Source organism: Abramis brama (genome assembly GCF_963993115.1).
Source record: "Abramis brama genome assembly, chromosome: 5".
Taxonomy (NCBI): Eukaryota; Metazoa; Chordata; class Actinopteri; order Cypriniformes; family Leuciscidae; genus Abramis; species Abramis brama.
The window spans coordinates 38,148,789-38,159,592 of record NC_139967.1 but is presented as its reverse complement, the minus strand read 5'-3'; the positions used below and the strand labels follow the sequence as shown (position 1 = coordinate 38,159,592).

The 10,804-nt window shown below is 33.9% G+C and overlaps 2 protein-coding genes across 2 annotated transcripts in view; one reads left to right on the top strand and one right to left on the bottom strand.

Annotated features, from left to right (window-relative positions):
• Positions 1–95: 95 nt before the first annotated feature.
• On the top strand, positions 96–6,764 carry ssna1 (Sjogren syndrome nuclear autoantigen 1). The gene is made up of 3 exons (XM_084114963.1): positions 96–399; positions 2,317–2,516; positions 6,427–6,764. The coding sequence occupies exons 1-3, from the start codon at positions 348–350 to the stop codon at positions 6,520–6,522; spliced, it is 348 nt and encodes a 115-aa protein (XP_083971089.1). The 5' UTR covers positions 96–347; the 3' UTR covers positions 6,523–6,764.
• Positions 6,765–6,837: 73 nt separating this feature from the next.
• tprn (taperin) overlaps positions 6,838–10,804 on the bottom strand; it is a 32,162-nt gene continuing 28,195 nt past the window's right edge. The window contains exon 4 of the mRNA XM_084114954.1: positions 6,838–9,914. Coding sequence (XP_083971080.1) covers positions 9,852–9,914 — 63 coding nt within the window. The 3' untranslated portion in view covers positions 6,838–9,851. The remainder of the gene's footprint in view (positions 9,915–10,804) is intronic.

Below are 10,804 nucleotides of genomic sequence, written 5' to 3'. Positions count from 1 at the left end.
TTATTTTTTTTTTTTTAAATAATGAAAACAGTTTTTAATATAACTCTATTCTAAATTCTAAAATAAAAGTCCACGCAAACTGTCGTGGTGACGCTTCTTATGCGTTCCCATGGAAACAGGAGGGAGACTTGACTTAGCCGCTTTTGGAATGTTTTCTTTAAAGTTACTCCCCTCGCAGGTTTGACGCATTTAACGCGCGGTAATGTGTGTGGCTTGCGAATTCCAGAAACAGTTTACATCAGAAGGTACAACTAACTAACTGACTTCACTGCATGAAACGCTTTTAGTGTTAAAACGAGTGCAGGCAGGCATTTTCTTGTAGTTTTCGTGCTAACCTGCTAATCAGAATGACCCAGCAAGGAGCTGCGCTGCAAACCTACAACAATGAGCTTGTCAAATGTAAGTAACCATCGACCCAGATGTACTGTTTTGCTGTCAGGGGAACATACATTTTCTTTTTCATATATTTTTGTTTTGTTTTACTTGTATATAACTTACGTGTGATGGGTAGAAGGAACTTGAATGCAGCTAGTCTCCGTTGACATTTGCAGTCATTATACTTAGCTTAGGAGTGATTAACGTTAGAAGACTAGTGTGACACCTATAATGTATTGTGCCTTTCTTTGTCCTTTCCCTGATAGAACAACTGTTTACTTTTAGCCAAGAAGACATCTGAGCGTTTGTGAGAGACATCAATATGATCTCCTTTGAAGCTGAAGAAACAGAATCTATTAAATTACATTCAGTAGCCTTAAAACGTATTTGGACACCTGTATGTCATTGTCATTGCATTCGATAACAAAATATCAAACCACTGGAATGAAGTCAGTTCTCTTCAATTAACACAGGTGTCCAGCAGAATAACCACTGGTGTATTTCATTACATGAACTAAGAACATGATTCACCAATATTTAACAAGCAGAAAGTGCCACAGGATTTTTAAACTTTATTTTGAACCGTTTAACTGTTGTAGTTTAGTGATTTAAAATGAATACAACACAATTTGCAAAATTGTCCTCTTGGGGGAAAAAGGGTTCTTTTTATTTTTATGAGGTAGTTATTGTCCAGATACTACTACTTCTTCTTCTTCTTTTTTTTTTCTTTTTTTTACATTTTAGAGGGTTTCTTTTGTTTTCTTTTGTTCAGATTTGTGTTGTAGTTTTAAACTTTTTGGTTATATATACAGCACTGTGCAAAAGTCTTAGGCACGTTAGTATTTTCACCCCCAAAAAATGGTTTTAAGACAGTTATTTATATCTTTTGCTGTTGTGTGTCAGTTTACCTTTCCAAACATTCATTTTGCCATTAATTGTAATAATCCCGTGAGATTTTTGTATGCACAAGCAGTCTGACAACAGCCGATATAATCCACACGGAGATCTGATCTCAATCATCGAGTCTGTCTGTGATTACATGAAGAAACTGAAAAAACTGAGACAGATTAAATCCAGAAGAACTGCGGCAACGTCTCCAAGATGCTTAAAGAAACAGACGTAAAAAGCTACCTGAAAAACTATGTGCAAGTGTACCAGGACAAAAGCTGTTTTAAACACAAAGGGTGGTCACACCAAAATATTGATTTGATTTAGTTAATATAAGTTAATTGATAAATAAAATCTATTTATGACATTATTTTTGAAAGCATCCTCACTTTACAGCATTTTTACACAAGTGCCTAAAACTTTTCACAGTACTGTAGTTTGTTTCTTCAAGTGTCTTGGAGCATCTTGGAGACGTTGCTGCAGTTCTTCTGGATTTAGTCTGTTTCAGTTTTTTTGGTTTCTTCATGCAATCTCACTGGATTAATTGCAAAATAAATGACAATTAATGGCAAAATAAATGTTTAGAAATGTAAACTGATATTTCCTACTGACACACTATAGCGAAATATATAAATAACTGGCTTAAAACCACTTTTGGAGGGTTTTTGATATTTATAATGTATGTGTGTGTTTAGTTTAATTTATTGATTAATAAATCACATTTAAAAACAACAGATATTGAAACTAAAGTGATGTACAAGAAATATAAAACACAATTAAAACATGAATAATTCAAACAAATTTTTATATAAATAAATATATCACGTTACTGTTCTGTTTGAATTGGTGTTTGATCCTGTTCTTTATTGCACAAATCAGTAGGAAGAACTGCTGAGCAAGCCCTCATCAGCAACTTATACACACTCCCTCTCAGTTATCACAACATGAATGTAAAGAAACACAAATAAAACACTGATTAAACATATTTTAGATGTGCCTGGAGCTGCCTCTTTTTAAAGAACTGGCCCTTTTCATCCTCCTCACCTTTCTCAGGTATAGAGGAGCTGTGCTCTAAAAGAGAAGATCTAAATCGGCTGATCCAACAGGAGGAAGCAGAGAAAACTCGTCTTCAGCATGACATCCGTGTGCTGACAGAGAAGCTGAGTCGCGTGAACGAGAGCCTGGCACGCCGTCTCAGTGCCCGCGCTGACTTTGACCGCACCATCGCAGAGACGGAGGCTGCCTACATGAAGGTAAGGACACAATCAATATATCATATAGTTTAATATATCATGTTGTCTTCATGAAGAGTGACCAGAAAAAAATAAAACTAGCTTTATTAATGTTGCACAGGTGAGACCTTCAACTGTGTCCTTTTTTTTCTATCTTTTTTTTTGTCGACCAATGATTTTGCCAAGCCCAGTGCCAAATGAATCTTAAATGAAACTTACACAACATTTATAAAATTAATGGAGTGAATTACTTAAATTGATGACAAGACTAATGTTGTTAGTTGGCAAGGCAAAATTATTAGCTGATATTGTCTTTTGTTTATTAGTTGACCACTGTAAGTGTTTTTTCCTCCAATGTGCAGTGCTAATGTTAATATCTGATATCTAGCAGGATGGCCGATAAAATGAGTCTTGTACTTTAATTTTAATTAATTATATATATATATATATATATATATATATATATATATATATATATATATATATATATATATACAGTGAGGAAAATAAGTTGAACACCCTGCTATTTTGCAAGTTCTCCCACTTAGAAATCATGGAGGGGTCTGAAATTGTCATCGTAGGTGCATGTCCACTGTGAGAGACATAATCTAAAAAAAAAAAATCCAGAAATCACAATGTATGATTTTTTAACTATTTATTTGTATGATACAGCTGCAAATAAGTATTTGAACACCTGAGAAAATCAATGTTAATATTTGGTACAGTAGCCTTTGTTTGCAATTACAGAGGTCAAACGTTTCCTGTAGTTTTTCACCAGGTTTGCACACACTGCAGGAGGGATTTTGGCCCACTCCTCCACACAGATCTTCTCTAGATCAGTCAGGTTTCTGGGCTGTCGCTGAGAAACACGGAGTTTGAGCTCCCTCCAAAGATTCTCTATTGGGTTTAGGTCTGGAGACTGGCTAGGCCACGCCAGAACCTTGATATGCTTCTTACAGAGCCACTCCTTGGTTATCCTGGCTGTGTGCTTCGGGTCATTGTCATGTTGGAAGACCCAGCCTCGACCCATCTTCAATGCTCTAACTGAGGGAAGGAGGTTGTTCCCCAAAATCTTGCAATACATGGCCCCGGTCATCCTCTCCTTAATACAGTGCAGTCGCCCTGTCCCATGTGCAGAAAAACACCCCCAAAGCATGATGCTACCACCCCCATGCTCCACAGTAGGGATGGTGTTCTTGGGATGGTACTCATCATTCTTCTTCCTCCAAACACATTTAGTGGAATTATGACCAAAAAGTTCTATTTTGGTCTCATCTGACCACATGACTTTCTCCCATGACTCCTCTGGATCATCCAAATGATCATTGGCAAACTTAAGACGGGCCTTGACATGTGCTGGTTTAAGCAGGGGAACCTTCCGTGCCATGCATGATTTCAAACCATGACGTCTTAGTGTATTACCAACAGTAACCTTGGAAACGGTGGTCCCAGCTCTTTTCAGGTCATTGACCACCTCCTCCCGTGTAGTTCTGGGCTGATTTCTCACCTTTCTTAGGATCATTGAGACCCCACGAGGTGAGATCTTGCATGGAGCCCCAGTCCGAGGGAGATTGACAGTCATGTTTAGCTTCTTCCATTTTCTAATGATTGCTAATCATTCTAATGATTCTAATGAAGTGGACCTTTTTTCACCAAGCTGCTTGGCAATTTCCCCGTAGCCCTTTCCAGCCTTGTGGAGGTGTACAATTTTGTCTCTAGTGTCTTTGGACAGCTCTTTGGTCTTGGCCATGTTATAGTTGGATTCTTACTGATTGTATGGGGTGGACAGGTGTCTTTATGCAGCTAACGACCTCAAACAGGTGCATCTAATTTAGGATAATAAATGGAGTGGAGGTGGACATTTTAAAGGCCCTTGAGGGTCAGAATTCTAGCTGATAGACAGGTGTTCAAATACTTATTTGCAGCTGTATCATACAAATAAATAGTTAAAAAATCATACATTGTGATTTCTGGATTTTTTTTTTTAGATTATGTCTCTCACAGTGGACATGCACCTACGATGACAATTTCAGACCCCTCCATGATTTCCAAGTGGGAGAACTTGCAAAATAGCAGGGTGTTCAAATACTTATTTTCCTCACTGTATATATATGAAGAGTTCCGTTATATATGCAATTATATACGAAAGTTTCTTCTAGAATGATAATTTTTATCAAGCTTGTATATTTAAGTTCAGTAATTTCACTTAAATGGCAAAGGGGAAGAGAAACTGGTTTGTGATTTGTTTAAGAATTTCTTGAGTGTAAAACATTTTAATAGAATGGCCATTTTTAAATGACATTAGAAAACGTTTTTTATTCAGAAAATGTATTAATGGACATTTTTAACAAGGTTTCTCCTGGAATCATTTTTTAATTTCTATCATATAATAAATTTAATGATTCGATGTAAATGCGATTTATTACTGTTGTGGTTATTGGTATATACTTATGTATATCTCCGTATTTTGTTTTTTTAAAGACAAAATGGTTAGATTATTGTAAACAATGTATTGAAGTGATATTGTTGTAATTATAACTGTTTTGTTGATTGCCATGAATAAAGCCATTGCTGCTATGGTGTTTAATCATAAATAAATAAATTAATAATATAAAAGTGTATGTATGTGTATATATATTTCAAAAGTTTGGGTTAGTAAGATTTAAAAAAAAAAAAAAATATATATATATATATATATATATATATATATATATATATATATATATATATATATATATATATATATATATATAAGGAATTAATACATTTATGCATTTAATTAATGAAAAGTGACAGAAGATATTTAATTTGTTACATCTATTTCAAACTTTATATTCATCAGAAATAAAAAATACAATAAGCAATATGCAAGAATATGCAATTTTAACATTGCTAATTCTGAAATGTTTCTTGAGCTCCAAACAGCACATTTTGAGCATAATATATAATGCTATACATTTTCTTTATAAATATATTATCTGTTTTTTTTTTTTGTTTTTTTTTGTTTTTTCAGGGCCTCTGAGGTCTTAAAGTCTTAATTATCCTTAGACAAATTAAGGCCTTATAAGGGTCTTAAATCAGATTATGTTATGGCATTAAATGTTGCATGCATTGCACAAAATTTATATCTTCCTAGGTATTCCTGTTTTCTAATACAAAAATATCTAAACATCTTTGATACATTTACCTGAGATGCAAATGCAAGTTTTTAAATTTGAGTTTGAAGATAATTTAAAATAAGTTTAAGCTTAAAACAAGAACACATATCTGTCAATGAATAATGGAAACTTCCCTTTTAATTAAGTAGATTTTTTTTTAGACCCTTGGCAGATTTTTGTTTTTAGCATACTCACTGCATTTTCATAGAAAATAAGACTTCATATTTCATGTCATTTTGTAAATTGTTCCAGCCAATCGCTAATTGGACTGGAAAACAAGACAAAAGTACTGAGGAAGAACATTACTTTTTTTGCAGTGTGATCAGAAGATACAGTGAAAGTTAAGTCCATATTCTTGTGGTTGAGAGCAGAGGTATTCCAGCTAGTTTTCTTACCAAAATGAATTAAAAATTAATGGACATATGTTGGAAGTTGTATTGTCAAACATGTTCCTAATACAACTTATTAGGTTTCTCCATAGACATTTACATTTAGTGAACATATTGACGTATTGTATTTGCTTCAATTTTCTTTACTTGATCTTAAAAAGGTTTTTAAAAAATCTCAGTTCAGAAACCCTGTTTTTTAGCGGTACAATTATTTTTAAATAATGATGATGCTAGTGTGTGGACAGCCACCACATTTCAGACTAATTAATCTGAATGATACAACTGAGCCAACCAAAGAAGTAGGGCAACATGCAGAGGTTAGTTAGTTACACAAAGAAAATGTGTGTTTATGATTTGAACAAATCCCTTGTCTGTCTTTCTCAGATTCTTGAAAGCTCTCAGACACTGTTGAGCGTTTTGAAGAAGGAAACTGGGAATCTGACCAAAGCCACTGAACCAAGAAGCAGCAAAGATCATTGATAAATACTGAATTTTCCCATTCTCCCAGTCCTTTCATTTGTCTATATTCCATTCATCTCCCATCTCTTCTTTCATCTTTACAGCAACCTTTACCACACAACATCAGAGTGTAACTTCTCATTCTTATCAGGAAGCTGTGTATGTGAAGTGTATAGATTTGTAATAATGTTTTGATATATGATTAGTGTTTAATGTAATGCTTTTATTTAAATGTAATGTTTTAATAAATCAAATTAACAAGTTATCTGTTTGATGTTATTTAAAGGGCTAAAGGGAATTTCTGTGTGTAAATAAATAACATCTCAAGACAAAGTGTGAAAACTCCGCAACCTTCATCTGTTTATTGAATATTTCCTTGTGTTTTACATTTTTTCCCCTCTGAGTTCATCAAAACCAAATTGTACATTTAATATTCTCTTGATGCAGAAAACAGAAAGAATGAGAAAAAGTTTTGACAAACTAGTACATTTGACAAAAAGTACATTAACCACCAGAGCAATGAGCAGCTTGATTGGAGTTACAGTAACTAATGAAACACTTAAAGTTGCATTACATTTTGTAAGACACAAAAGCAATAGTTCCCAACCCTCTAAGTGTCTAATGCATCCCTCAAGAATATTTTATGTTTGCTAAGAACATCTGGAGGATCTACTGTATATAGACTGGGATGGTAAGCGAGTGCTAAAGTGACATACTGCAGAACTAGAATGTAAGATTTGGTTGAATTCTAACACTTGGTGAAATAGCTTTATTTCAAGTTTTTTTCTTAAATAAAAATTGCCTTTAATTATAATATATGAAAAATCATGGGTTAAAATTTTTGTTCAGACAGGCAGCAAAAATCAGATTTTTTTTTTTTTTTTAAATACACTACTATTCAAAAGTCTGAGGTCAATAAGATTTTTTTTTTATGTTTTGAAAGTCTCATGCTCACCAAGGCTGCATTTATTTAATTAAAAATACAAGAAGAAAAAAAACGAAACGGTGATATTATATAAATTATTGCAACTTAAAATAATTGTTTTCTGTTTTAATATATTTTAAAATGTAATTTATTCCTGTGATGGCAAAGCTGAATTTCAGCAGCCATTATTACAGTCCTCAGTGTCAAGTGATCTTTCAGAAATCATTCTAATATGCTGATTTGGTGCTCAAGTAACATTTCTACTTTTCAATGTTAAAACAGTTGTGCTGCTTATATTTTTCATACTTTTTTAACAATGTAAAAGTCTTTACTGTCACTTCTGATACATTTTTTTGCTGAATAAAAGTTTTAAATTCTTTCAAAAATCGTATTGACCGAAGAACATTTGAAAGGTAGTATATGTTTAGTTTGTAGTCAATGTTATGCTCCCAGTGAACAGATTATAATTTCTATTAAATAAATTATAATATGAAAGTGATTTTAGATTCCTTAAAGGCATTATTCCAACCAACTCTCAAAACTTAACTGCATCAGGTGCAAAATAAAGCAAAAACAAAGACAGTGCAAATGAATGAATACAAAAGCATAGGACTAAGATGTACATGTAAGCTGTCTTATCAACACTCATGTAATTTTGTACATGATGTCAAATTATCAAAAGAATTATCCTGAAACACCTCAGTGCTACCGTTTGCCCCTTTGACTAAAAATATGAAAAAGTGGTAAAAGAGATCAAATAAATTATGAAAACTTAATCCTGGAGTGTACAAACTATACATCAATACTGGTCGGAAAGGCCGAGGAGACAAGTGAGCTGATACACCGAAGCCATTTAACAGACATGACACACTCAAGTCAGTTGGCATTGTGTGTATTTAGTCTTCATGTTTCACACACACACACATGCTTACAGCGTGGTCCAATCAAAAATCCACAAAATAATGTTTCCTACCTTCATTACTAAAACTGACCGCTCCCATTTGTACTGCAAGAATGTCCAGTTCAGAACACATAAGAATATAAACTTCAGCATAATTATTGATAAAACTGATGCACCAGTTAGTAACACTGTGCTTAAAATGGCATACTAAAACAATCTCAGAACATTAATCTCACAAAACCTGCCAAGAACATTTCCAGGTCATATTTCATCCCAAAAATAGATGCATTCTATTTTGCTTAAACAGTATTTTAAGGATTATTAGGAGGCAAATAATTAGGTACATCCAGTCCCACCGAAATTGTCATTACTGTAACGTGAACATTTGATAATGAAATAATTAAAAAAATCTATTATATATAGGAGTGTTTTTTTTTTTACTGTAATGCAGTAAGAATACCAGATTATGAATAATGGAGGAAACAACTCACACGTATTACAGTAATAAGAATTTCGGAGGAAAACATGCTTAAATGTCGTGGAAATAATGTCAGAATGATGGTCCTAAAAACAGGCATCGTTTTTCTTTTATTTTATTTTTTTTGGAGGGGGTCAAATGTAACCTGGGCATGTCTTCACAAGATTGACTTGAATTTATAATTGCGTTTGTGATCCAAATCATGACCAAGTATTTTTATGTATATTTGTGTAATCAATCAATTCTTTTACCATGAAAAAGCAAAACAGAATGAATTTGCTAAACCAGCTCACTCAATTCAGCAATTAAGAGCTACTCTTCAAAAAAAAAAAAAAAACTGATCTAGAATCACCAAGTCAACACTAACATGTTGTTAGTATTTCAGTTGTATAGTATATCGGGTCTGTGCATTAGAAATGTCTACCTTGAAACACAGACATACAAAAGGAAACATGAAACTAAAGTGGACGAATTCTATAGTTAGGGAGTCAATACAGACCTACACATGCACATACAAAAACATCACATAGAACAAGGATTGTGGCACCCTTTCACCAGTCATACATAAACAAGTCACTTATTTCATTTTTTTGTTGCTTCACCCTCTTATTGTCCTCTTTCTGGAGTCCTGTTACACACACTCAAGTTTCCTTCTCTATTTAAAGGACAAGTCTTTCATCTTTCACTCTTTTAGAAATTTGGTCACTTTCATGAGGTGAGTATTACATACGTAGAGCAAGTACGTGATGGAAGAGTGAAATTCAAGAGCGGAATGGCTATTCAAGCCATTTTCCACGTTAACACAGTCCATCACGATCACAATCGGTGGCAACAGGAGGTCAGATGTGTGTGACACATCCGCTACGTGGATCAGCGGTGAGGAAAACCCTGCTGTTGACGCTGATGGCGTACGGCCACGGAATACGAAATGTACGTTTACGTGCTGGTTGCTACTGGTCCCCAATGTTCTGGAAGTTGTTTCTTTGCATCCAGGCTGGTGCTGGCAGGCAGTGGTTGGTCCCGTATCTTCCCGACGTCTGGAAGGTTTAGAAGTAGAGGGCTGGTTCACTGCTGAAGTCTGACAGAGAGGAGCTATCAGCAGGTGTCAGCTGGTGAACAACAACAACAAAGACAAAGTTAATCAATAGGTTTAATTCCATGGTTGTCTTATGTATCATAGGTGAAAATATTTTCTCTGACAATGATTTGATTATGGTTGTTGACTAAATGAAGTAATGCATGATGAAATCTGAACTTTTGTTCAGAATTTGGTTCTGTACAGGTCAATTTACACTTTTACTGTCACACTGTTTATGTGAAACAGAAATCTATAGTAACATTATAAATGTCTTTGCTGTTACTTTTGATGAATGTAATGCATCATTGCTAAATAAAAGTCTTAAATGTTGCTCAGGGGTTTGTTCTACTCCTAAATCGAAGTATTAAACTTTGGTGTGCAACTTGTCTTGAACTGTTTGTGCAACAAACATACAGTAAAAAAAAAAAACTCAAACCATGTGGTTTGTTGAAGAGATATGTTATATAATATATTTAAAGATGGCATTGATTCCTGTGTGATGCTAAAGCTGAATTTTCAGTAGTCATTATATCAGTCTTCAGTGTCACATGATCCTTCAGGAATCATTCTGTTTTTTTTGTTTGTTTGTTTGTTTTTTAGTTTCATATTAAACTTATGTTTGCTTAATATGCTTATTTTCGTGGAAACCCTGATGCTTTTTTCAAGATTCCTTGATTAACAGAAAGTAAAAAAATAACAGCATTTATGTGAAACAGATATCAATTGCAACATTATAAATGTATTTACTGTCACTTTTGATGAATGTAATGCATCACTGCTGAATAAAAGTATTATTATTATTATTTTTTTAAATCTGACCCCAAGCTGTTGAATGGTAGTGTGTTTCTTGTTTGCAGTTGTGCTTAAATGTTTCTATGGTTCTCTGTAACCTATTGTGAACGAGAGACACTGCTGTATTCC